Source organism: Convolutriloba macropyga, chromosome 15 (genome assembly GCF_964194025.1).
Source record: "Convolutriloba macropyga chromosome 15, txConMacr16.3, whole genome shotgun sequence".
Classification (NCBI taxonomy): domain Eukaryota; kingdom Metazoa; phylum Xenacoelomorpha; order Acoela; family Convolutidae; genus Convolutriloba; species Convolutriloba macropyga.
Window position 1 is genome coordinate 46,253,963 of NC_134482.1, and position 27,498 is coordinate 46,281,460.

The 27,498-nt window shown below is 37.6% G+C and overlaps 2 protein-coding genes across 3 annotated transcripts in view; both read left to right on the forward strand.

Moving 5' to 3' along the window:
* LOC142354506 (chromobox protein homolog 3-like) overlaps positions 1-27,498 on the forward strand; it is a 572,284-nt gene that overhangs the window by 535,690 nt on the left and 9,096 nt on the right. For both annotated transcript variants that reach the window (XM_075406828.1, XM_075406829.1), the window contains exons 2-4: positions 16,018-16,325; positions 26,622-26,824; positions 27,294-27,492. In XM_075406828.1, coding sequence (XP_075262943.1) covers positions 16,035-16,325; positions 26,622-26,824; positions 27,294-27,492 — 693 coding nt within the window. In that variant the 5' untranslated portion in view covers positions 16,018-16,034. The remainder of the gene's footprint in view (positions 1-16,017; positions 16,326-26,621; positions 26,825-27,293; positions 27,493-27,498) is intronic.
* On the forward strand, positions 6,010-6,552 carry LOC142354030 (multifunctional methyltransferase subunit TRM112-like protein). Its single transcript, XM_075406294.1, has one exon. It carries the CDS (start codon positions 6,041-6,043, stop codon positions 6,467-6,469), a length of 429 nt encoding a protein of 142 aa, XP_075262409.1. The 5' UTR covers positions 6,010-6,040; the 3' UTR covers positions 6,470-6,552.

The following is a 27,498-nucleotide window of genomic DNA, read 5'->3' on the forward strand; positions in this document are numbered from 1 at the left end:
ATCAAATATTGAGCATTGTTGAGTTTCAGCTGAGGCCCATCCCGAATAATTCTAGCAATTTTTTAATTGCTCTCGAAGGAAGTTTGTAGCAATTATGTCCTGTCGGTCTTTTTTATGCGAGTTTTCGCTTGACCAATTTTTCGTGTGACCCATTTGACGTTTCGTCCTCAGAAACGGGATAAGGAGGTAGCGCTCAGTGGGCATTAAGTTCTCTTGGAGCCTTTCAGCTCATTAGTCTCCAAGTATACGAATCACAGAAATTGTTTTCGAGACTTATACTTATGATGTGAAGGGCGATTCTTAGAGGTTGACCCACATCACCCCCCTCTGACTTCACACCCCCCCCCCCACTGTTGTCCCCCAACAGCCCTCGGTGCAAACCCCCCCCCCCCCCCGCCGCCTCACGCCCCTTCAATTAAGCTAAAGCTAGGCTCACTAAAATTTACTGGCGAAGCTAACCGCTCGCCGGTCATTTGAGAGCAATTCGCCCGACGTTAGTCGGTTATATTTGGAATTTTTTCTTTGCTCTGAACTTTTTATGATAAAGCATCAATTTTTTTTCTGTAATTAATTCTTTCCCACTTAACTTGTATCAAAATCAAGTGTAGAACACATGTAAAAAGTAGTGTCTTTTACATGCACTTATCAACTTGTTTTTATGTTAAGAAAATTGTCACGGATACTGGAAAACTTCATTGCTTCAATTGGACAATGAAGTACCGTCATCAAGTTTTTAAATTGGTTTTTGCCTAATTTTTACAGAGCAGCAGAAAAAATTTTTCAAATGTTGAGAATTGTAGAATTTCATTTTAAGACCATCTCCCATTCATGCTAACAAATTTCTCCCATTGTTTTCGTAACTCTTACCTTTTCTAAATACAGCATTATTTTTTATTGTGCTCAACTCTTCCTCCTTCAAGTTCTGTCAAAATCATTTGACCAGGGGAATAGAAACGATGTAAAAAATTGAAAAATGCAAAAGTTTACATTCACTCCATCAATTCATCTTTATATGTAGACAATTGCTATGGAAATCGAGTACTTTATGGCAGCGGGTGGATTATGATTTAATGTCTTCAAGTGTTATAGGCATTAGCCTAATTTCTGCAAACGTTTGTTGAAATTTTTTGCATAATTCGGGTTACGCCTCTTATCCTGCGCCCCTTCATGCCACTTGAAGTGTTTGTTGGGGAGTGTCTCTTTTATTCAATTGTCCAGACTCGTTTTTGGAATTATTTTCTTATTTTGGTTTATTCTGATCACGGCGACACAGGTGGAGCGAGCAGACGAACTGTGGATTAGTTTTAGGAGATTGTATATTGGGTAGTTTTCAACTGCTCTTGAACGAAGTTCATAGCAATTAATGTAAACGTGTGTGCCTTTTTTATGCTAAATTTTTGCTTGACGGTTTTGACTTTTCGAGTGACTTTTACGCCCTTGACATTTTGTGTTTCGCGTGATCTAAAATTTTCTCTCAATCACAATTTCAAGCAGCTGAACTCAATTGGCGGCAATTTAATACTAAAAGTCAAATGAAAATTGCGCCGAAACTTGTGCCATTTTTTATTTTAGATCTTAATGTGGTATATATTAACCGATAATGTGTTTGTTTGAAGCCCACTATCGAACTTCTTAGTCCCACTTAGACTGCCTCCCCACGACTAAAACAGGCTGCAATTGATTAGAGCTCCCACTAGTCGTTCGAGAGCAATTCTTCCGACGTTTAATCGGTTATGTTTCTTATTGGGGTGGGGGATATTAGGCAAAAGCTCGATTGGGGGGAACGTAATTATTGTATCCATTATATGAATATTTTCGACATATTTTTTGGACATTAAGAGAGTATCGAAAACAGTTAGAGACAGTACTTCAAAATCTCATTGACGTCATTTAAAATACTAAAGTGACCCTCCCTTTTCCATCGATTGTTTTTTACAGGATGATAGCTGAACATTTGTCCAAACCTTTTTCAAATTTTGTTTTGGATTGATTTTCTAATTTTGTTTGGTCTGGATCAGGTCGAAACAGGGGGTGGAGCGAAGAGGGAAGTGGTGTATAAAGTTTTAAAATTTTAAATAGCGTAAAAATTTGGTTGAACGAAACATTGCGGGTAGTTGTTTTTGGTTTTTGTGTCTCTTTAACTTTGACTTCGCTGTTCAGTAAAATTGACTTTTCTCTTTTCTGGGTAGGTAATTTCTGAGGCAGTTAATCCGGAGTTTTAATCAGTTCTTGTTGGAGCTAATTATTCGCGATATTTATCCTTACTGTTCGTTTTAAATCGATAATTCCGTTATATGAAACTAAGTGCCTCATACTAAAAGATTGCCTGTGTCGATCCGCTCAACAAAGAAATAGAACACAGGGTAAGAAAATGGCAAAATCTTCATCCTCCTTGCTGAAAAAAGTATCTAAAAATTCTGCCTATCGACTATAAATTGTTCGCGTGCAGTTTAGACAGTTTTTCATTTCAGGCTCTGCATTACAAGCGAAAGGTTTTATCATGCTACGGGATCACCTTTTGACAGATTTTTGGGCAATATTGTCCAGTTTCTTATTGGGTATTTTGTGATAATTTAATTCGTTTCTAAATACTTCTAACTACGTTTCGACGCTTCATCATATTTTTGCCATTGTATCAGTTTTTGAGTCCAAATCGAAATTATTAATTTGAAGACAATTTGAAGGAAATTTGAGGCAATAATGGTAGACACGTGTCTGTTTATGCAAAATTTTGCTTGACTGTTTTGCTTTTTTGTGCTTAAATGTTGTTCGCTCTCAAGTGACTTTTTCACTCATGTCTGCTTAATTTTAGCCTGTTCTCATGTGTTACCATTCGGAAATAAGGTTTGTTGCTAAATTGAGCAATGGAGTTTGAAAGCCGGTATAGCTAATATTTACGCAATTTAGAGATCTTCACGAATCTGTTTTAAATAGCTTCCTATCTTCCAATTTATTCATGAACTATGCCCCTTGTCAGGCTACACAAGCTTTTAGTGGCTATATAGCCTGTTAAGTTTCACAAGATGCCCCTACAGTTTTACATGCTTATGAAAAGATGAAATAAAACAATAAAACATTGCTTTTCCCATTATTGCCCATTAAGTTTATTATTCATTTATTTATATTTATTATTTATTTCATGATCGCTCACCACATGTTTTGCGCTCTCAAAATGTTTTGCTGGCATGTTTTGTTCACAAAAGAGAAATTTCTTCACCATATGTAAACATGAAGGTCAATTAAAAGTTCAGAGATATTTTCATAGCAAATATTGTAAACGTGTTGGTCTTTTTATGCACATTTTTTGCTTGACCATTTTGTGCTTTTCTAGAACATTCTTTGACTTCTGAAATGACTTTTTCATGCTTTCGTTCTTCATTTTTGAGTGATCTCTATTGCTATCACTCTGAGTGAAACTTGTTGCTGAAATAAAATTGATTGCAGCACTGCTAGAAAAGGGCCTGATATCCGAGTGGGTAGTGCTACTGGTGTAGGAGCGGGTTTTCCATGGTTCGAATCTCGGCATGGTAAACTGTTTTTGCACCTATAAAGAAAAATTCATCTAGACTACAGCCCCTAAATTAAATTGCCTCGCCTGTGTTCATGAACAATTCTTCTGACATTAGTTGGTTTATGTTTTTGTTTTTTTTTCGTTAAAAATCAAATCAGTGTATTTTTAATTGCTCTCAAGCAAAGTTTGTAGCAATTATATTTTTGCCGTCGGTCTTTTTATTCGATTTTTAGCTTGACCAATTTTTTGTCTGACCCATTTGACTTTTTGTCCTTAAAAATGGGATAAACACGTAGCGCCTAACGGGCATTAAGTTTCATTAGAGGCCCTTAGACAAAAACGCAAACTTATACTAATTTTCAAAATTTGTTTCAAGGTTTTTGAAATTGTTTGTCATTTGTTAAGTTTTTTCAGCCCTAGGTATCACGGAACCTCCTATAGGTTTACTACACAGTTTCTGATGATAATGGAATTGTTTTAGAGATTTGAACGTTATGAATTCTAGCATTTGTTTGACAAAATGTGAATTTTTTCATACCTTTTTTTATTATTCACGTCTTTCCAGACGCAGGGGACAGAAAGCCTCCTTACGGGCTTGATAATTTGCTGAAAAGTTTTTCTTGGCCTTGGAATAGTTTTCAACTTCTTAATATTACAAATATTGGCTTGAAAAATTGGAAATCTTGTCATTTTGAGGTTTTTGCAGCCTCAAGAGCCAAGGAACCTCCTGCTCCTGTAGGTTTTGATAATATCCTACTGCATAGTTTCTAGATGTAATGGAATGTTTTTCTAGATTTTAATAATACGAATATAAGCAATTTTTTCAAAATATTTGCAATTTTTCAAGGTTTTTGATTATTTTTGATTTTTTTTTATTTTCCGGCACCAGGGTTCGGAGACTGCTCCAAGGTTCGATAATAAGCTGCTACATAGTTACTAGGGTTAATGTGATTGTTATAACTATTTAAATGACTCGTGTTTTTGCGTTTTTTTTGGATAAAATTTTCGGAAAATTATTGTCATATTCCAAATGTATGGATCTTTATGAAACAGTGAAACTACTTACGGATTGAAATAGGCATATTTGCGTCTCTTGAGAAATGGTTCTGAAGATATCAATATCACAAATTCTTGCAAGATTGTGTTTAAATTTGCATTTGTTTTTTAAAATTTTTGAGTGTTTTTGTCCTTTTCTGAGTTAAACGATCATCACTGGCCAAAGAAACTTTTTTTGGGTCTTGCAGATGGGTTACATGACAAAACTCCTTTGACAAAAAATGGTTCTGAATATTTCTTCACTACGAAAACTAGAGGTTGCAGAGTCCAGTCTCATCATGGAAAATATTCCTAGTTCTCTCTCTCTCTCTCTCTCTCTCTGTCGTTTGTGGTTTCTTTCCTTGTCTTTCTCGTTCACGTTCTATCTCACACTATCTCTCTCTCTCTCTCTCCCTCTCTCTCTCTCTCTCTCTTTCCTTAACTCTTTTGATGATGCTGCACTTCGGCTGTTATAGTAATGATTTATCTTAAATGAGTTAGTTGGAACATTTTAGGAAAGCGTCTCTAATTGCTCTCAAACGAGTTTTGTAGCAATTGTATTTATCTTGTTGGTCATTTTTTATGCGATTTTTCGATTGACCAATTTTTTGTCGGACCCATTTGACTTTTCGTCCTCAGAATTGGGATAGAGAGGTAGCAACCAGTGGGCATTAAGTTGTCTTAGAGCCTTTCAGCTGACTAGTCCCCAAGTAAGCGATTCACAGAAATTGTTTTGGAGACTTATACTTTTGGTGTGGAGGGCGGTTCTTAGAAATTGACCCCCACCCACTCCACCCCCACAACCTCTCACCCCACATCAGCGCCCCCTCACTACCCCCCCCCCCCCCCCCCCCAATTCGCAACCCTGCACATCGCCCATGACGGAAGGTCCTATGCAGCCAAAGATCCCCTCCCACCGTTGCCCCCACTGTTGCCCAACCAACCCCCCTTTTCCATGGTGTTTACAATTGTACTATTTTCGTATATCACCGCAGAGCATATTGCCTGTCACAATTGACTAAAAAAACAAATACAAGCTAACCTTAAGTTCCTAGCTCCAATTTCATGTAGGGTGCAACAATCAAGTCCCATTGACCGCCGATCCATGGCCGAATGAGAGGATCGCGTGTTTGAATGTACTTGGAGTGTTTATGAATGTTTACTACAATATTTAGGATATAAACTACCAGATTTCGTTTTTTTTTCTATTTACTCTCAAACTTCTTTAATTTTTACCACTTACTAGTCTCCTGTCGTTTCGATATACTGTCAAGTCGTTCTCGAAAGCTGCTTTCTACATTTTGCTTGAGAAACGTTGGGTTTAAACGTTGAACTTAGAATCAGTCTATGAGAATTCGAATCGTTGAACGATTTGAAAAAGTGATTAAGCTTTGTATATGATACAAGAGAAAGCTATGAAATACGACATTGCGGGATTAAAAATGTCTCAAATCTTGAAAAAATTGAGCGCTTTATGCATCGTTTTTCAGAATAATGAAATTGCTGACTCATAACTTGATGCAATCACACGTGAAAGGCGTGAAAGAACCATACCCTTTGAAACTTGAAGTTACTGACAAGAAAATCAACGATATCGAGTTCAATCCTGACTTTGTCACCAGAATGATGGAAAAAATCGACTGGAAAGTTTTGAAAGCTGCAGCCGAGCAGTGCTATGCAGCCGATAAAGCGTCGGGTGAAGAAATTAACCCCAAAATTGCCCAAATTCCCGACGAACCCACACAAGTGATTACAGAATCAGGCGATAGTGAATATAGCGAAGGTTTCTTAAAATTAGCTCATCATATTTTGATGGAAATTGAGGTAACGGAGGGTTTTCTTATTTGCCCAGAGACGGGAAGAAAGTTTAAGATCACGCGAGGTATTCCGAATATGTTGCTTACAGAACAAGAAACTAAATAACTGTGATGTTATTTTGAGCTTTTGTTGTTGAAAATTTTTTTGTTTATACTTATGGTGGCGTCATAGTAAAATTTTTTGTACCAGTTCTATCTGATGTTTATAACTGATGAAAACAACTAGTATGACGAATTTAGTCGTTCAATGCTACATGTGTAGAGGCTAGACTTTTTTCGTCGATATTTACGCACGCAGAATACATGCTTGAAGTTTGGTTTCGTTTCAAGTTTCTGAAAAAAAAAACTGTCGCGTTTCCAAAATCGCAAGATAAGACATTGAGTCACAGCTTTTTATTGAGCAATCTTAGCGTTAAATTAACTACATGGTGAGTTGTCTTGCAGTTATCATCAGTTTTAACGCCAACCTTTCTGGAAAAATTAAATGAAAGAAAGTCGCTTGTGTGAGGATTTTAAGGTTTCAGGTTTTTACCTTTATGCTATCAGTTTGCAAAGCGTGATAAATAAAACAGTACAATTATCGGCCAATGCGAGGTCTTATAAATTGATATCTGCCGTTTTTTTCCAAACATGGTTAATTTTGGAAAAGATTGGGGTTCTTCAAATCTAAAAATATTTTCATGTTTTTATAGTTTCAAAAGATTTGAATATCCGCTTCAATCGAAAGAACAAAGATACCTTTATAGCAATCTTGAAATGATTTGTTGCATTGCAAATTTGGTTCTCAATGATTCTGCCGTTAACCAAAAATTAAATAAAGGAGATAGTATCCTCAAAAACAGTATTGAATTTACTTTTCTGTAAATTCCTGTTCACCTTACCATAATTTGTCATCTCGCATAGAATTTTCAAGTAGACGAAATCCAAATTATCACCTCAGGAGAGGTTGCCTGGTTATATTGCTCGATCTAGCAAAATTCTTGCAAAAATGGATATCTTCAAAGCAGACGTTTTTGTAAGACAAGCAATAAATAGTTTGCACGTTTGTTCCGATAGAGCTCTGCTCTCGTTTGTCTTCATTTACGCATTACTTTGTGTTCCGACCCACCTTGGTGGAGGAGGAACTATATACTTAAGCGGGTTTTTTTGTTCAGTCAATTTTGATCGATCGATATATTTATCGTACAGAGTTGTGAGTGGTATCATTAGAAAGCCGGCCCAGCGTAAAATGTAGAATTAAACAGATTTCTTGAATTTGTTTTTTTTCCAAGGAGTTATCGAGGTTTAGGGTTTTGTGAACATTTGACTAATTAATTGCTCTCGTAGAAAAGCAATTTTTGTTAATGTGTGTCTTTTTTATGCAAAATTTTTGCTTGACCGTTTTGAATTTTCGAGTGACTTTTACGTCCTTGACTTTTTGCGTTCGCGTGATCTAAATTTCTCTCTCAATCACAATTCCAAGCAGCTGAGCTCAATTGGCGGCAATTTAATACTAAAAGTCAAATGAAAATTGCGCCAAAACTGGTGCCATTTTTCACTTAATAGTGGTATATGTTAACATCTGCGGTTATTTGAAGCCCACTATTGAACTTCGAAGTTCCATTTAGGCTCCCCCAGCGACTGAAGCAGACTGCAATTGATTAGAGGTCCCTCTAATCGTTCGAGAGCAATTCTTCCGACTTTTAGTCGGTTATGTTTTCAGTTTTTAGTAGCGCAAAGCGTTAGTTGAAGCTATGATTTGTCTTCGCTTGGTTTTTTTTATCAATCCTAGAATCGATTGCATTGGTGCTCTGTCTCTTTTTTATAATCCAAGAATTGGATTGTATTGGTGCTCTGTCTTTTTTATAAGATGTTTTCACACTTTTTTAAACAGCTAAAGCTCAGCTGTTATCAAGTTTCATTAGAGGTCCTTAGCCGCGTTTAGTAGTCCCTCAAGTGCTTAGAGTCGTGAAGCTACTGGGAAGGCCGAAATTCAAGGTTAAAAGGCCATTTTTAGGAGTTTTTGAGCGCAAATAGTTGCAATTTTTGTGTTTTTGTCTTTTTTCTGTTTTTTTATTGGATCAGTCTAAAATTGAGGTTTATACATTTTGATAAAGATCTTTTGCAAGACATAATTACTTTTTATGACCAGTTTTATGATCATTTTTGTGTATTTTGTTTGATTGTTTTAGTTTCCACATTTTGTGACTGTTTAGCTGCCAATGCTAATTGATCCGCTTGTCAGATGCAGTGATGCTAAGTTTCTCATTCAGTTCTTTGGACTGCTTTTCAGGACTTGTCCTGCTGTTTTTTTGTAAGATGTTCACATATTTCTCTATCACTTTGATCTTTCTAAAGGAGATAAACAGGTAAGGCCCAGTGGGTTTTTTTATTAGTGCGCAAAGTTAGCTTTTGAGGTCCTTCAAGTGCTTTAGTTTGTGCAGCTGTGCTTAGTGTGGGAAGGCTGTATGTGTAAAAGTACGTTTTAGTAGTTTTTGAGCCCAAATTTGAGCCCCAAATGGTGCAATTTTTCACGTTTTTTGGCATGTTCTGAAATTTTTCCTTGACTAGTCTTTAATTGACGCGTGTCAAAGTTTATAAATGTCTTTTGCAAGATATTCATACTTGCTGTGGCCATTTGATGAGCTATATGTTTTGGTAATGCAAATTTAATAACAAAAATGATGCTAATTTTGCATTTTTTTAAGTTTTCTTGTCGTTTTTCGAGCTTTCCACTCCCAGGGGCCAATTTCCATGCTCTAGGGTTTGATAATTTATTAGTGCATTTTTTATACAAGTAATGGAGTTGTTTTGAACATTTCAATGTTACGGATTTTATCAATTTTTCATAACTTGCAGTTTTTTGAATTTCGTTTCGCAATTTGTCTTTTTTGGTTTATCTAGGGACAGGGAACATCTTCTTGGGTTTGAAAGTAGGTTATTGCATGGTTGGCAGTGTCAACAGAATGGTGTTTAACTTTTTATCACGCATTTTTCGCAAACAAGTTCTGAAAATTATCAAATACTTTGAAAATTTTCATGTTCCGACTTTATCGATGTTTATGGGCCAGTGAAAATTGTCATAGACTTGATTATTGGTTACCGGATAACTTTTAAAGACAATGAAAGGTTCTGAAGATAATAGTATTACCAATTTTAGCAAATTTTAATAAAACTTGAATTTTTCAATTTTTTGAAAATTTTGTTTTCTGAGTTTATCGATCTCCAAGGGCCAATTAAATGTTTTGTCTTGCTGATGAGTCACTAGGAATAGTCGAAAGGCAGGCAACGAAATGAATTGGAATCTAAATTTTTGTAGAATTTAGAAACTTTGAATTGTTGTTGCATTTTTCGTTTTAAATGTTTTTTTATCTTTTTTTTCTATCTTTAGTGGCCAATTAACCCCTTTCAAGGATTGTGTTGGTTAATTGGTTAATGCTGAGTCGCTGAATGTTGACCTAAGGTAAAAAGCTTCGAGATTTATAGAAAGGAATATACTTTTGTTTAGTTTGATTGGTTGTTTTAGATCTTACAACTTTGTGACTTTGCCTTTTTAGCTGCCAATGTTATTTGATATCCTGGTAAGATACAGTAGTTCTAATTTTCTCATTCAATTCATTGGATTGTATTTCAGGATTTGCCCTGCTATTTTGTTTATTGTCAGTATTTTTGTTACGACCATATGACGTCACGATCATTTCAACTGAATTGCTTGCGTGACGTCACTCTGGAGAGAATTATTTTCTTCGTTCGTGTGATTGTTTTTGTCACACATGACTTGACTCACTCAAAAATGACTTCTTCACTCTGAAATTGACTGTTCTTTACTTTAATTCAAAAAGATAAGAGAGGTCAACTGAGTGCGTGTCACTCTAATTGAAGGGTATTTGAGGGCAGCTTATTGAACTAACAGCAATTATTAAACAGATTCATAATCAAAATACAACATCGCAGAATTTAATTTAAAAAATCATTTTTGGTCTGTTTTACTATCGTTTTTAGACTGCTACTCTACGAAGCTGTAGCAGCTATTTCCTGGCATTCTGGCAGCTATTTTGTTAGCTCACATTTTCCTTATTTTTGCTCAATTTCTGTTTCATTTCTGCTAAAAAAATTAATGAAATTGTGATAAAAAGTATGAATAGTGTTAGTTTTGACGACAGATTGAAGCTGCTGAACAGTTTGATTGAAATTTGTTAATATTTTGGGTAAATTTTTTCAAAATTCTGCCTTTCTTGCCTCAAAAAGCACTTTATAACACATTTTGTTTCAATTTTTCAGAAGTGCAAACCTAAAAGCTGCTAAAACATTTTTTCAAACTCCTCAAATGGCTAGTTCTACTTCCGTTTGCTATCAGACTGCCCTGGAATTGAACATTTGCCTCTTTTTTGTCCAATTTAGCTCAATATTTCGTTGTTTATTTTTGATATATTTGTCAATTTGAGTGTTTCACAAACATTTTGGAGCTGGTATCTGTTTCTTATTTACGACAGCAATAATAAACTTAATTTTCGTTCGTTCTTGGGTTCGAAATGTACAGGTCAATTTTTTTCCCATTTCTTTAAATATCTTTTGCTTTCTTGTTCCTTTTAAGTTCTTTTTGTTGCGCAATTACCCGCAGATTTTTTAACGTGCAGATGAGGCCCAATCAACAGATATCATATATTTAGTTACAAGATCAAAGTTTTTATGGCTTTAACACCTTTTTTGCGTGGTTTTTCGAAATGTGGGTTTTTCATTTGTTTTTTTTTGTAGTCTTCAGACTTAGTCTGGCTAATGGCATGTCTGATTCGCTTCCACGGTAGCTGATAGTTAATCATTTTTTCCTTGTTGAAAGCTTATTGTTTTGATGACTTCAAAAAAAGAATTGTGTGAAAAACGAAAAGTATGGATTTTTGAGATTTTGCCATTTTTATCATTCAATTTTTAGTTTTGTTCCAGCATAGATATCGCTGCTTTGAAATAAAATTTCATCGTCGCTGCGCTTCAGGTTTTCAGTGATTGTTTTTAAGCTCTGAGACTAAGAGTTTTCATATTTTTTTTGTTTTTGTACATTTGTCCATTTTTAAAATTTTGCATGTTTGTCTTCTTTGTCCTGTCACTTTCATATCTATGACAGAATACATATCACAAAAGAAGGTGCAATTGAACATATCTAGGGTTTAAGGTGATTAGCTTATGGTTTTATGGGCTTCGACACTTTTCCCGCAAAATTTTATTGAAATTTTGGATTTTGATGTTCTGCCGTTCTTTTTGCAGTCATATGATATATTCTGGATAAGGAAAGGGCTCATGCTTCCATTGGAGGTACAAATGAGTCTATTTAGATGTTTATGTCTAAAGCTAATGGTTTTCATGACTTCAAATTTATTTGTTTTAGAGAATATCGTTTTTGTTTAGATCTTTTCCGAACTTTTTTTGATCTTTTTTCTTATTTTCTTGTTTTTGGTAAGTTTTAGCTTAGGTTCCGCAATGGCAGGTGTTATAGTTTTTGATGAGCTGAATTTCAGTTTTTTAAGAAATACTGGTTTTCTAATGGTTTTGATTCTACGAGCTTTCATAAAAATTTTTGTGATTCAGGAATTTTCCCCAAATTTTAGTTCAATTTTTGGTGTCTTGTCACATTAGCAGTCTAATTACATTATTTTAGTTCATAGCTTAGGATTTTAATGCTTTGGTCTCTGATTTTCAGCAAATTTTTAATGGTTTTTTAGTGGTTTTCAGTATTTGTTGTTGTTATTAGTGATAAGATATATTCTGGGTAACGAGAGGTCTCAATGGCTTCTTTTTGAGTTATAAATGAACATTATATTTTTGTTTACTTAATACCTTGTATCTTTAGTAGCAGGTCCCATATCTTGTTAAGTGAATTACAAGTAAATTTGGTCAATTTAGCTTTAATGTGATGATGCTAATTTGACAATTTTAAATGCTAAACATATACTTTGCGTTTTGGTCGTAATTAATGTTTGGTTTTGTTATTTGATTTTTGTTTTTCTTGTCTCCTTGTCTTATTAATGGCATATTTCATTGGCCATCTACAACGGCATTGTTCAATTCATTTTTGAGTTTAAAGCAATTTTTTATTCAATCACCAATTATTTTCGAGATAATTGTAACTTTTTGGAAGTTTTCAATCTCTTTTTGTAGACAATTCAGCCAAAATGTGGATTAGTGGGTTCGGAATATCATTTGCAAACGCACATTACCGAGGTTCCTTGTTTTGTTTAGAGAAAAGAAGATGTAAAAATACGTCCGTCTGTTAAATTGAAACAAAATTACAAATGTGATCTGAATTTTTGTAGGAAAACAAAAAACTTAGCATGACTAAGCTTAGCATAAACCGTTACTGTTTTATTTTGCAATATTGGGAACCTCATAAGAACTTAGAATTGTTCCGCTGTTTTTTCGGCATTTTCACTACATCCTTCGATTATTTTTCTCTGAATAAATCTACATTTCAATATTAATGTTTGGGTCTTGCTCAACTTCTTTTCTCTAATTTTTTCTTAGCAGTTTATCTGAGGATTCGAAGTCAAACGGGGGCAACGGTTTTCCATCCGTAAAATATGAAATTGCTGACTCTATAGCCTGAAATAGATTCAAAGTGGCTAGAATTTGTTTCTTATTAGTATTTATGTACATAGATCGCGTTTCGTTCAGATTCTCCCCTGGAAGGGATCTGTAAGATGAAAGTTTTAATAGAAAAATATGAGAATAAACTCTTGTTTTTTTTACATATACTTCTGCAACAGTAAACAAATTCAGAGTTTTATTTTGGCTTTCATATTTCACTCTTATCTTTAATTGTTCTCTAAGTTTGTAGCAATTATATTAGTCCTGTTGGTGTTTTTAATGCGATTTTTCGTCTGACCCATTTGACTTTTCATCCTCAAAAACTGGGCAAACAGGTAGAGCACAGCGGGCTTTAAGTTCTCTTAGAAACCTTTCAGCTCACTAGTCTCCAATTATGCGATTCACAAACTGTTTTGGAGACTTATGGTGTGATGAGCGTTTCTTAGAAGCTGACCCCCCCCCCCACCCCCTCCCCCCTCACACTTAACCCCCAACCCCTACCCCGCACATCGTTCAGGCCATAAGGGCCCCGTGCTGCCAAAGACCCTCTCCAACCGTTGCCCTCCCACTTGTTGCCCCCCACCCCCCATCAGCCCCCCCCCCCCCCTGGTGCAGCTGCATCCCCGCTGCGCTCACCTCACGCCCCTTCAATTAAGGTAAAGCTAGCCTCACTAAAACGTGGCGAGCTACTGACGAAGCCAACTTGTCGTTTGAGAGCAATTCGCCCGACGATAGTTGGTTGTTTTCCAATTTTAAGTTGATTTTTCAATAATTAGTCTTTAAATGAGAGTTCCGTCGGACGAAAAAGCAGAGTCTTCGTTACTGCTGAGGATTGCTAGGTAAATCTTTAACTGACTATCAGATATATCTTTTTCAAAAACTAAATGCTTTTGCTCATTGAAATTGAAAAGAGTCGTTCAATAACAAAAAATGCTGAGTGATTTGCAGCATTTGTTGTGATTATACAATTCATTTTCAACTCCTCTGAACAAAATCATTTACTTTTCAAAATTAAATGGTACATCTCAATTAGGTCATCAAATGTCAAGTTTCGGCGGACAATTTCTTGAAGTATCATGAATACTTCCTTAAAATGCCTCTAAAATTGCCTCTCAAGTTTTTTGCGCTGCTTTTGATCGTCCTTGATTTTTGTTTGTTTGTTTTCATCAAATGTTTAAGTGGTCTATTTTCCGGCAATCTGGAGGCATGGGTGGAAATTTCGGAAGTTAGAGCTTTCGTTGTAGTAATGAGGAAGTAATACGGCCGAAAATTATTTTGAAATAACAGATAGGTTGGCCGTTTCTAATGTCAGAGTAGTTGGACTGTTTTTTGTCTTGCATGCGTTTGTCAGTGGTATCATCTACTCTTTATAATTGTACAAGGTGTCTTGGTAATGTGCTTTCGCAGATATTGATCCGATCCCACTTTTACAGGCGGAACTCAAAATTTCTACTGAAACGCAGTTTGAACACCAAACACCGCGAGCTTTTAAATGAAATGATATTTTTTATTGCCCATTGAATATATATCATTTCAGTGAAGATCTCATGGGTTCAAGCTAAGTTTGCGTAAATTTTTGTAAATTTATGTTGTAATCGAATGCACGTAAATGGGACCTGTAAATATTTCGGCCTTGAATTGAAATCTCAATGGTCTGCAGTTAACAGAAGGAAAACGAAAAGGCCAGAATTTAAAAAAATTAGCGCACTGTACAATCCGAATAACTTTCGAGATGTGAAAATAAACGATAAGACGAGAACTAGCTTTTCGTTTGCTGCTCGTCCAATGAAAACAATTGTTACAAATGCTAGCAAAATAGATAATTTGTTCATATATATATATATATATATATATATATATATATATATATATATACAAAAAGACCAAAATAAATGATAAGTTTCGCGTAATTTTACAAGTTGAGTTAGTTAAAAACAGCAAAGTTTGATTTTCAGAAGTTAAATTAGGCCTCTTTAGAGCTTTAAAAAATTATGTCAGAAGTGTTTTAGTTTGTACTTGTGGCAGATTTAAATAAAGTAATCTAAAGAAGTGACTTTGGTGTAATTTTTATTGAAAAATTCTGAATTTTGAGTTTTATTTAAACACAATGAAGCCAAACAGTTCATCAACACTCCTCTGCAATTAAAATTAAAACCAATAATACTATCGCTAGCAGTTTTAACATATTTTACTAAAACACGATAAATCTGGAAACAATTTATTAATTTATTCCCAAAAAATCGTTAAAGTTAAAAACTTTTTTAGGGAATATAAAAAAATTACTTAGTTTATTGCTGACATGTTTCTAACTCAAATCAACAGTATACTAATTGAGTTTACGTCCCCCTCCTATTCTTTAATTTCATCAATTGCTTCCGTCTTTTTCGTTTACTAAGGAAATTTGTCCAACTCTCCTCTCATTGGGTGAGTCGAGAAGAATCAATAAATTAAGCCCCCTCCCATTGGGTGACATAGTAGTTCAGCCTCAAAAATGAAGCAATCATTCTGCGATATTATCAGTCGCTATATTCAGCTTCTATATATCTCCCCACTTTTTGGGCGCGCTATTATTAATTTTGGGCGCTACCCCCTCTCGTTGGGAGGTAAATGATCAAGGTAGCCTTTGTCGCCTTTGGCATCTCGTACTCAGCTCTTCCTACTGGCTCACAGGTCTGCACTTCCTGCTACCAGCATTATAAAATTACAATCTTCTTAGAAAATACATCTTTATCAAATATTTTCGTTAAGATTTTGTAATTTTCGTGCATAACACGCAATCGTGCTGCCATAACACTTTCCCGACTCTGTAATTTGGGTAGCACAATACCCCCCCCCCCCGATGTGACCCAAATGGTCTGTACAGTCGCTTGGGTCTGGCACCCTAACCTGGGGCTCATTCGATTCATTTCTTGACCACTGTTTAACAGCCAAAATTGAATGAACAAAAAAGGAAAAACTCAAATTATTGAACGAAGTTAGCAACTGTGAAACTTAGGGGGCGGTTTTTAGTGGATATGTATTTATTCGATTAATTCCATGTCATTTTCGAACAAATTTTGACATTTGAGGATAACATTTAGTTCACTGTTGTTAATTTTCAGACTACTTTTTGTGTAATGAGTGGCGAGGAGCCTTCAAAAGCTGGGAACGAAGCTCTCGCGGAGCAAACCAACACTGCCAACTTGCCATCGTCCAAACAATCAACAGTAAACAACCAAATCAACAACAGCACAAACAATACCTCAGCCTCTAACGCTACTGCTGCCAAAAACTCGCCTTCTGATCAAATGACGTCATCAAATAAAGAGTTATCAGCTGGCGGTAGTGGTGAAGGGAAGAGCAAAGATAAGGAAAACAAAACTGGAGGTCAAGGTGATGATTCCGAATATGATGAAGAGGATTTAGAGGTATGGAAAATACAATCTTGTTAGAAATACATCCATATCAAAAAATTTCGCCTAGTTTAGATTTTCAGTATCCCCTGAATAACAGGCTATTGTGCTGCCATAACACTTTCCCAACTCTGTAATTTGGATAGCACAATATACCTCCCCCCTGTGTTACCCAAATGTTCTGAGCAGAAATCGCTTTGGTCTGGCGCCCCAACTTGGTTCATTTGTTGACAACTGTTGAACAGATCTAGCGATCCGTGTGTGACAGCACTGGGTGTCATTTTTAAATTATGTAGCCTAAATATTCGTTTTTTGATTAGCCCAAAATTTTTAACTGTTTATCTTCTGAATGAGAGATACCGTTGTTTTTTTGCTATAAGATTGAAAGAACACCGATTTTTTGTATCCATAACTACGTGAGCTTGAAGCTGGATGTCAAGAGATTGAGCCTGATGGAACAAAAAGAGAAATAGTTAAAGGAGAGCAGCAAATCCTTTTTCAGTTAGTGTAATAGCTAATAAGTATTAATTAGTGTAATTTTTTATCACGCTACGCTCGAAAGTTAAGAAGAATTGGTTGGAATTCAGGATTGGTTCATTTTCAGTCTTTCATCTCCTTACTACCAAATTAATTCCGTCTTTTTTTCATCTGAGATTTCCGAATAACGATTATCGTATCTAAGTGTTACGATTTAAAATGACTTTTGATATAATGACCTTCAATGCAATCCGAGCAAGATGAGGAAAACCATGATAATTAACGACGTGCTGAAACCAATTGTTCATAATTTCAAACGATATTATCAAAATCACTTGGTCTTTTCGAGCTTGAGACTCTTAAGCGTAAAGCGTTATAAAGCAATTCTAAGCAAGTGATTCAATAATGTTGCACCGCAACACTAAGTATTTGCGACGCTTTGTGATTAAATAGACGGTCAAAGTAATATCGCGTTAGTTAATGAGAGAATATGATTGTTCCAACCTTCTCCTTTTTTATGAGAATAGGAAATTTTTGCTACGCTGCCCTTTTTGTGAAGTCAATTTTGAGTGATTCATTTCATTTTGCAGATAAATATAAAGCTAAAACTGGTGGGCTTGAAAAGCTCTTCGTAAACTGAATCGATCCTTAGAGATTTTGCAAAATTATTCCTTTAGAAATTTAAATTTTGATGCTCGAAGTTTTCAAAAAGTTTTTTTTCTTTTTACGCCTTTTATAAGCGTATGTGCTTCCGATGAATTAGACAATAGATAACACATCCCCCCTCATGTTATACAAGTTGATTAACTTGCATAACAAGGTTGATTAACCTAATTCTGAGACCCGGTAAAGTTATCTAGTGGGGGAACTATATCTCAAGGGTTACAAAAACTTTTTTTGAAACTTCGGGGAAAACAATCTCTCTCTGTTCTCGCGGAGAACTCGAAATTTTTAGTTTAGATCGCTCCTTCGAGGTAATAACACTAAGTTCTTGCGCAAAAATTGGTTGCAAATTCTGAAGGGGGGTTAAGTGAACACCGATTTCCAATATTATGCGTTCTTTTAGTGTGTTCTTAGCTTTCAGCACAGCAAAGTCCACGAAAAAGACGAAAAGACGCCCTCAAAGTCAACAGCAAGTCAAAATGCACTATCTTGTAATGCAGAAACAGTCTCGGGGATCACACCGCAGCGTTGCTTCAAGGTTTAACATTGAGGCTGAAAAAATCTTGTCAAAAAATCAAGACACCGTTTCAGAAGCAGACATCAACAGGCTAAATCAGGTACCGACACTTCTCACCCGGAAGCAAAATTTTTGGTAACTTTGAACAAAGAGCTTCAACAGAACTTGACGGAGGCTGAAAAAATGGACAACGATATTCTAGAGTCCGAGGAGGTCGATGACAAGTTGACACAGAACATCGATGCAATCAAACGCTTCACGGAACGTTTTGAGGGACCTTCAACAGCAGTGGATGCATCAACACCATCTACTTCAACGCTCTCCGATTCTATGAGAAACTCAGCCAACATCAAGTTACCAAAACTCAATCTGCCAGTATTATCGGGTAATTATATGGAATGGACTTCGTTCTTTGATTTGTTCAAAGGAGCAGTCATCGACAACAGTTCTCTTCGAGGAAATCAGAAATTGCGGTATCTGAAAGCATCTGTAAAAGGTGATGCCGCCAAACTGCTTGCCTCGATACCAGTTACAGATCACAACTTCGACATTGCTGTGATTACTTTGATAAACAGATACGAGAACAAGGGATCATCATTCGCACACACCTGCATTCAATTGTTTCGTATCGATCACTGCCAACCGATAATGCCAGAGACTTAAGCAACTTAAATGAAGCAATGGACGAACATCGACTTGCCTTGCAGAATTGTCAACAGTCAAGACATCTTTTTTGTCTACTTGATCAGTGAGAAGCTGCCTACAGACAAGAAAACAATGGGAGCTATCTTCAAATGGCAAGGAACCTCAGAAGTATGCAGAGCTCACTTTTCTTAGAGGAACGTGCACAAGCGCTGCGCTCAAAGCAAAAGCGCCAAATGGATTTGGGGCGACAAACATTCAAGTGAACGGGAATCCACGACATTTGCACACACAATTGGCAACTTCCGAGAAACAATGCGAATGTTGTGAAGAAACTCAAAATTTTCAAATGCGGGAAAGTTTAAGAAGCTTTCGGTAGCTTTCAGTAAGGGAACGTGCGGAGCTGATAAAGATTAGAAAACTGTGTTTCAATTGTCTGCGACCGGGGCACAGGTCAGAAGATTGTGATGGATCGAAGCGCAAGCAGTGTGGTAAAAAGCATCCTACTCTTCTTCATTATGAAAACATTCACAACAAAAACTCCAATCAGCAGACAACTAGCGGAACAACCAGCACTCAAGCGAATGAAAAACAGAAAAACGCTACGGCAAATGCAGCAATTGCAAAATCGAAGGATGAAAACAAGTTAACAGGAGCTATGACTCAACGAACTTCCGAAGAAGTCTTTCTTCAAAGCGCAATTGTTTCCGTTAATGTTCATGGCAAGACAATTCCACTTAGGGCACTTCTAGACTCAGCTTCACGAAACAACCTTATAACCGAAGCAGCAGTATAAAGCTTACAATTGAAAAAGAAAAGCAGCAACTCAAAAGTTTTTGGACTAGGTGGGACAGTTCAAGACAACAAAGGTTGAGTGGACTTCTTCTTATTTCATCAAGGAACAAACGTCAACTGTCAATATTAGTCCGTCAGTTTTGACAAAAATGACTGATAATCTGCTATCACGGCTCATTGACACCAGCCAATGGGAAACAGTAAAGGAGTTGGAGCTTGCTGACCCAGAGTTCAACAAGCCGTCATCAATTGACCTCTTGATCGGAGCATCTCATTATGAAGACATAATGATTGGCAACAATCGATTAAAGGAGCCTAACTGTGGAATAACATATAGGCTATCAATGTTCGGTTGGGTCGTTATTGGAAGGGAACAGACAGAAAAAACCTATACAAACGATCTGCAGACTTTCTTTGTTTCTTCAGAGCCAGAAATTTTGGAGCTTTTTTGGGAAATAGAAGAAGTTCCAGCAGCGCAGCTTTGGACAACAACCGAAGAAAAACGCTGCGATGATCACTTCAATGAAACAACTAGAAGAAGCCCTGAAGGTCGCTTCATAGTGAAACTTCCCTTCAAGAACGAGACAAAAGCATTGGGAGACTCACTTCAACAAGCCAAAAAACGACTCCGCAGTCTTTTATTAGATTGGAAAGACAACCTGACCTTTACAAAAGATACGCATAGTTGATCGTAGAGTTCTTTCATCTCGGACACATGGAGAAAGTTCCAACATAAGAATTTATCAAGCTTGTCGGAAGCTGCTACTATCTTTGTCATCATTGTGTTCAAAAAGTCAAGCACTTCCACCAAATTGAGGGTCGTTTTCCACGAATCCGCATTGACGACAGCGGGAATATCTCTTAACGACACTCGTGGTGGGACCAAAAATTCAGAAAGACCTTTTCAGCATTCTTGTTCGATTTTGACTACATCATGTAGCACTTTCTGCTCACGTTGCAAAAATGTGCAGACAAGTGTAATTGGACTAGGAAGACAAAGATTACCACCGATTATTATGGAAAGATCCAAGTTCAGGGGCGTTTGAAACTTATCGTATGAATCGGTTAACATACGGCATTGCCTCTTCGTCTTTTCATTCAATTCGACCGCTACTAGTTCTTGCCGAAGAAACAACCAACACTAAACTTCGTTTGTCACTAACAACTCATATGTTTGTGGATGATCTACTTACAGGATGCGAAGATTCAAAAGCCGCAGAGAAGCTTCAAGACGCCATTATTACGCTTCTTGCTTCAGCAGGTTTTGATATACGGAAATGGGTATCAAGCGACTCGAGACTTGTATCAAGACTAGCTGCCACTTTCAGAGAAACGGAAGACGAGAAGGTAATTGGAAGCGAAGACTATGCCATTAAGACGCTTGGAATAAGGTGGAATCCAAATCCAGATCAATTTGGTTTTACAGTAAAAGTTGACAAAGGAACTCCATTTACTAAACGGCAAATCCTTTCAGAAGTATCACGTTTATTTGATCCATTCGGATGGCTATCACCAACAACTATTCAACACAAATCCTTTGTTCAACTGTTGTGGATGGACAAACTTAGCTGGGATCAACCTTTATCGGACCCAATTCTACAGCAGTACCTGCGACTTCGAGCACAACGAGGGTATAGAAAAAATTAGCCTTCAACGGAAGGTTCTCAAGCCAGCCAAGAAATCAGATTAGCAGTTGAACGTCTTTTGCGACGCTTCAACTACAGCATATGCTGCTGTCGTTTTCATCAGACAGGAGACAGATGACTTCATTGAAACGAAATGCTTACAGCAAAAACAAGAGTTGCACCAATCAAATCAATTTGTGTGCCAAGGTTGGAACTTTGTGCTGCCCTGCTAGGAGCTTAGCTTGAGGCGGTGACGAATGCTATTAGCGGTTAACGATTACTAACTCCGAAGGTTTTTGTTTGGTCAGATTCTACGGTTACAATTGCCTGGCTACAAGATTATCTGCGGAAAGGGAAAACATTTGTCGCCAACCGAGTAGCAAAAATACAAGAAATTATTCCAGCCAGTAGTTGGAAATATGTTCCAACGGAAGATAATCCAGCGGATTGTGCTTCAAGAGGATTATCAGCTGCTGATTTGTTGAACCGTAAGCTTTGGTGGAATGGACCAGACTGGTTGCGTCAACCCGAGAACTCTTGTCTTTTACTTGACATCTTGTCACCTACAGGAGAAGAGAACGAAAAAAGTAAAGGTGCAATCTGAATGATTTCATCAGAAGATAACGCAATCTTATTGATGATGAATCGGCATTCGTCAATACACAAAGTTACAAGGATATTTACTTCAAAGGTTCATCAGGAGCATCAAGAGAAGAATTCAATCTTCAAAAGTGAAACAGCGGACTAAAAGAATGTTGAAACGCATAAAAGCCTGCTCTTCAACGCCAAACGAAAGGACTGATAGTAATGAGTCTATATCCCAATCAATTATCCGGACTTATAATTCAGTCTCCTTACAAGGTAAAGATTTATACGAAGGTCGACTGCAACTATAGAGCTTCATACAGCGAAACTTTCTTCATGAGTACAAGATCAACAGGAATCAGCCCACTGAAGATGCAAGCAACAGCAGCAGAGACGCGACACAACAAGACGTTCAGCAACATAACGAATCCACTGGACCAGAGGGGGTTTGTGGTATAGGTAGGGCCGGGGGCCCAGGTGCTTACATCGACAACAGGATTGGCAAGGGCACGGGGAGCTCTTTAGTTACCACTGCTCCTCAACGTTTAGATAGGGCCGGAGGCCCGGGCTGTCTTGTCGGCGCCTGGGGCGCGGACGAAAATTGGTGCTCAAATTCAGCCGTTACGCCTGAGGTTATAGGTGGGGCCGGGGGCCCAGGTAGTCTTGTCAGCGCCGGGGGTGCAGATAAAGATACAAGCTCTTTCTCTACTAGTTCCTAGGTATAGGTAGGGCCGAGGTCCCAGATAGTCTTGTCAGCGTCGGGGATGCAGATGAAGATATGAGCTTACTAGTTCCCTAGGTATAGGTAGGGCCGGGGCCCAGGTAGTCTTGTCAGCGCCGGGGGTGCTGGTGAAAATTCGAGCTCAGTTTCTACTACCAATTCCTTAGGCATAGGTAGGGCCGGGGGCGAGGTTGCCTTGTCGCCGTCGGAGGCGTAGATGGTGTCGGGCTCTCTAACGATGATGTCAACCTTGGTATAGGTTAGGCTGGGGGCCCTGGGGATCAACTGTACAACGTGTCTGCCGCGAATACAGACAATTCCAGCCAAAGAATACATCAATTCAACAAAGATTAAACCAGAGAAGGAAAATGTTTCGCTAACGCCTATGAAGCAGTCACTAAAGGGAGACAAAGAAGACTAAAACTTCCTAGAAGCAGCAATCTCTACATCTTCTCAGTTTCTACTACCAATTCCTTAGGCATAGGTAGGGCCGGGGCCAGGTTGTCTTGTCACCGTCGGAGGCGTAGATGGTGTCGGGCTCTCTAACGATGATGTCAACCTTGGTATAGGTTGGGCTGGGGGCCCTGGGGATCAACTGTACACCGTGTTTGCCGGGAATACAGACAATTCCAGCAAAAAATACATCAATTCAACAAAGATGAAACCAGAGAAGGAAAATGTTTCGCTAACGCCTATGAAGCAGTCACTAAAGGGAGACAAAGAAGACTAAAACTTCCTAGAAGCAGCAATCTCTACAGCTTCTCAGTTTCTACTACCAATTCCTTAGGCATAGGTAGGGCCGGGGGCCAGGTTGTCTTGTCACCGTCGGAGGCGTAGATGGTGTCGGGCTCTCTAACGATGACGTCAACCTTGGTATAGGTTGGGCTGGGGGCCCTGGGGATCAACTGTACACCGTGTCTGCCGGGAATACAGACAATTCCAGCGAAAGAATACATCAATTCAACAAAGATGAAACCAGAGATGGAAAATGTTTTGTTAACGCCTATGGAGCAGTCACTAAGGGGAGACAAAGAAGACGAAAACTTCCTAGAAGCAGCAATCTCTACAGCTTCTCACCATTTTTTGACGAAGAAAAGGAGTTGATTCGTTTTGGAGGACGCCTAGCAAAATCACCTTACACAATCGACCGAAAATTTCCAGTTTTCTCAAGGAATATACAAATCACTGAAATGCTTATTCGAGAAGCACACGAGAAAAATCTTCACGGAGGAGCTCAACTGACGTTATACACGCTTCGGCGAACTACTTAGATACTTTCTGTAGTGAAAGGTGTCTTATACAGATGCAAACCATGTATCCGTTTTGATGCCAAATTGTTACAGCCTAAGATGGGAGATCTACCTCGAAAACGAGTAGTGCCGTCATTTGCTTTCAGTCATTGAGGACTCGACTATTGTGGACCGTTCTACACAAAAAACTGGAACTCGAACGCTTTTGAAATTATACGTTGCAATTTTTATTTGCTTCAGTACGAAGGCAGTTCACATAGAGCCAGTTATGTCACTGACCAAGAACGATTGTCTTGCAGCCATTAAAAGATTTGTATCTCGTCGAGATATTCCTGATGAAATATACAGCAACAATTCAACAACTTTCTTGGGACCAAAGGAGAGTTGGAGTTTCGACAAGTCTTAGCTACTCACGAGTTTGAATGTTTGATATCAACGTTTGGCAAGGAGAACAATATTACTTGGCTTAGTCTTCCACCGAGAACACCAAACTTTGGAGGGCTATAGGAGGCCGCAGTCAAGTCTTCGGAACGTCACATGTAAAGCAGCATTGGAAGAACAAAACTGTTCATCGAAGACTTCACAACATTGTTGACACAAATTGAGGCAATCTTAAATTCAAGGCCTATTACGTCCGTTTCAAATGATGCCAATGATGCATTAGCACGCACACCAGGACACTTTTTGATAGGACGACCGATTACAGCATTGCCTGAACCAAAAACAACAGGAAAAGAAACAATTTCATTGACACGGCAGAAGAGGATGGACAATCTTATCAGAGAATTTTGGAAGAAGTGGTCAACAGAATATTTGTCAAATTTACAACAACGGAAAAAACGGCAAACGGGACAAACAAATATCGACATCAATGATGTAGTAATAATCAAGGAAGAGAACACAGCACCCACTCTCTGGCCAATGGGACGAATAACAAAGGTCTTTGACGGAAATGATAAAATAGTTCGAGTTGTTGAACTGAAGACATTATGTGGACTATTTATACAACCAGTCAACAAGATTGTCTTGTTAATGAAAGAGGATATTGAAATGCCGTCATTAAGATCTGACAAGAAAGATGCCACAGATGAAGAATGAACAACGAGGGTACAGATGAGGAATTACTGCAAAAAATGTAAATTACAATTGTACAGAATTGGCAAACCAGAATTGATTGATTTTAGGAAGGTATCAATAAACTTTTGATGGGTTGCTGAGAAATACTATTTGACACAATTGACCGCTTAACCAAAAAGCCAGTTTGATTGATACATTACTTAAGTTGAACCAGTTCAAGGAGGACGGTATGTTACGATTTTTGACTTTTGATATATTGACCTTCAATGCAATCCGAGTAAGATGAGGAAAACCATGATAATTAACGACGTGCTGAAACCAATTGTTCATAATTTCAAACGATATTATCAAAATCACTTGGTCTTTTCGAGCTTGAGACTCTTAAGCGTAAAGCGTTATAAAGCAATTCTAAGCAAGTGATTCAATAATGTTGCACCGCAACACTAAGTATTTGCGACGCTTTGTGATTAAATAGACGGTCAAAGTAATATCGCGTTAGTTAATGAGAGAATATGATTGTTCCAACCTTCTCCTTTTTTATGAGAATAGGAAATTTTTGCTACGCTGCCCTTTTTGTGAAGTCAATTTTGAGTGATTCATTTCATTTTGCAGATAAATATAAAGCTAAAACTGGTGGGCTTGAAAAGCTCTTCGTAAACTGAATCGATCCTTATAGATTTTGCAAAATTATTCCTTTAGAAATTTAAATTTTGATGCTCGAAGTTTTCAAAAAGTTTTTTTCTTTTTACGCCTTTTATAAGCGTAGATGCTTCCGATGAATTAGACAATGCGACTCTCCAAATTTTTAAATAGATGTTTTTCAGATTAATGAAGATTCGAATTAAAATCAAGAATAGCAGGCTAAAAGATAACTTTCGTGTGAAGGGCAAAATATTTCAAGTTTTCGAGAACTGAATAATAGAATGAACGTCTGGTTGTTTTTTGTTTAAAATAGATTGAAATTTTTTCGCGAATTCAGTTCTACAATGTCTGCTTCATATTTTCCAACTATCATAAAGTTCAAGCCGGCAGTCTAATTTTATATAGCTCCTTCTTATTATTTTTAGTGAAGCTATTGACAGTCTATTTGAACTCGAAAACGTTTTACAACAGTCAGAAATGAGGTAACAGAAAATTTGTCGACGATTTTGATGCTTTGGTCGAGTTTTTTAATTGCTCTCGAACGAAGTTTGAAGCAATTATTGTATACGTGGTGGTGTTTTTTTTGTGCAAAATTTTCGTTGAACTTATTTTGCGCTTTTGTTCTAGAACATTTCTTGACGTCTTTCGTGACTTTCACAATTCAGTTCTCTTTTGAGTGGTGTAAGGTGCTAGCGATTGTGAGCGAATGGGAAGCAAAGCCATGGTGGGTGAGCGGTTAAGATGTCAGACTGCCAACGTGGAGATCAGTAGTGCGAACCCCTGTAGAGATGTTTGTTTGCACCCATAAAATATTTCTACGCAACACCCCCTCGAAATGCCCGTGCATGTTGTTTGAGAGCATTTCATCCGACGGTAGTCGGTTTATTTTTAAATATGTAACGTGGAGCAATTTTCGAGGGTCTTTGAGCACTAGGCATTTTGACTTCAAATTTTCGCACAGATCTTCCGATTTTTAACCATTTTCAACAAATTGAAAGCAATGACAGTTTTTTATGGAATCGTATTTCCGTTGCTAATTTTTGTAGTAATCAATTAAATTTTTGTAGCTAATCAATTGTTCCATGATACTTTAGTCTTTGCCGCCTTTGAGCAATTATTACAATAAGGGGAACCGGAATTTTGCTCGTATTTATTATGCAAGGGAAATGGGAGCGATATAAGGGTTAATGCAATTAATAGGTAACTAAAAGCCATTTTGTTAAATCAATTCCTGTACCCCTGAATGTGACAATTCGACCCTGGTAACTTTCGATAATTCAGTAGTATTTCAATTTCTGAATTGGATTTTGTTTGCAGGTGGAGGCAATTCTAGACAAAGTGTCATACGAGGATGGCAAGGTTTACTATTTGCTGAGGTGGAAGGGATATGGTCCGGCTGATGACACTTGGGAACCTCCTGAAAACCTCGACTGTCAGGATCTCATTGACGACTTCGAAGTGAGAAGGAAAGCTGACAAAGTAGCTGCAAAGAAAAAGGCCGCGGCTACTGGAATCAAAAAGTAAGCGATTCGAGTGTCGATGTAAGCCCGCGTCACTGATGCGGGCTATTGATCTAGAGCGATTCGAGTAGGGCTGTCAGTCAATAACGCCGAATGAAATGCTTACAGTAAAATTAGCAAGGGGTTACTCAAATTTTGAGAATCATTTGGATATATTGATGATTAATTAGTAGGATAATTTCAAAGAAAATATTGAGCGTTTCCCATAGTAGCCCTTCCATTATGGAATAAATATCATGATTGGAGGTGGGGGGGGGGGTATAGGCTTCCCCAAGTAACACATGTGGACCCAGCTATAGAACGCGTTACATGGCATAATAAATTATTTTTGTGCTTATATAGCTCGTGCAATTGTGGGTTGCAAATAAAATGCACCCACTATGTTAGGGCCCTATACGATTTTTTCTTGGAAAAGTTGATTTGTTTTAAAATCTGTTCAAATCAACCAGCCGATTTGTTTTTTTTTCAGAGCCAAACCAAACCGCTACACTTTGGGCGACAGTGACGAACACTTTACAATGCCATATGGGTTTGCACGTGGCCTGGAAGCAGACGAGATTGTGGGTGCTACTGACGATGGAGGCAAGCTCAAATTCCTCATTCGCTGGAAGAATGGACCACAAACTGACATTGTATTGGCCAAAGAAGCTAATGAAAAATGCCCACAGGTTGTC

Bases quoted from the DNA above. Each gene is read 5' to 3' on its own strand.
- LOC142354030 (XM_075406294.1), top strand. From the start codon at position 6,041: ATGAAATTGCTGACTCATAACTTGATGCAATCACACGTGAAAGGCGTG.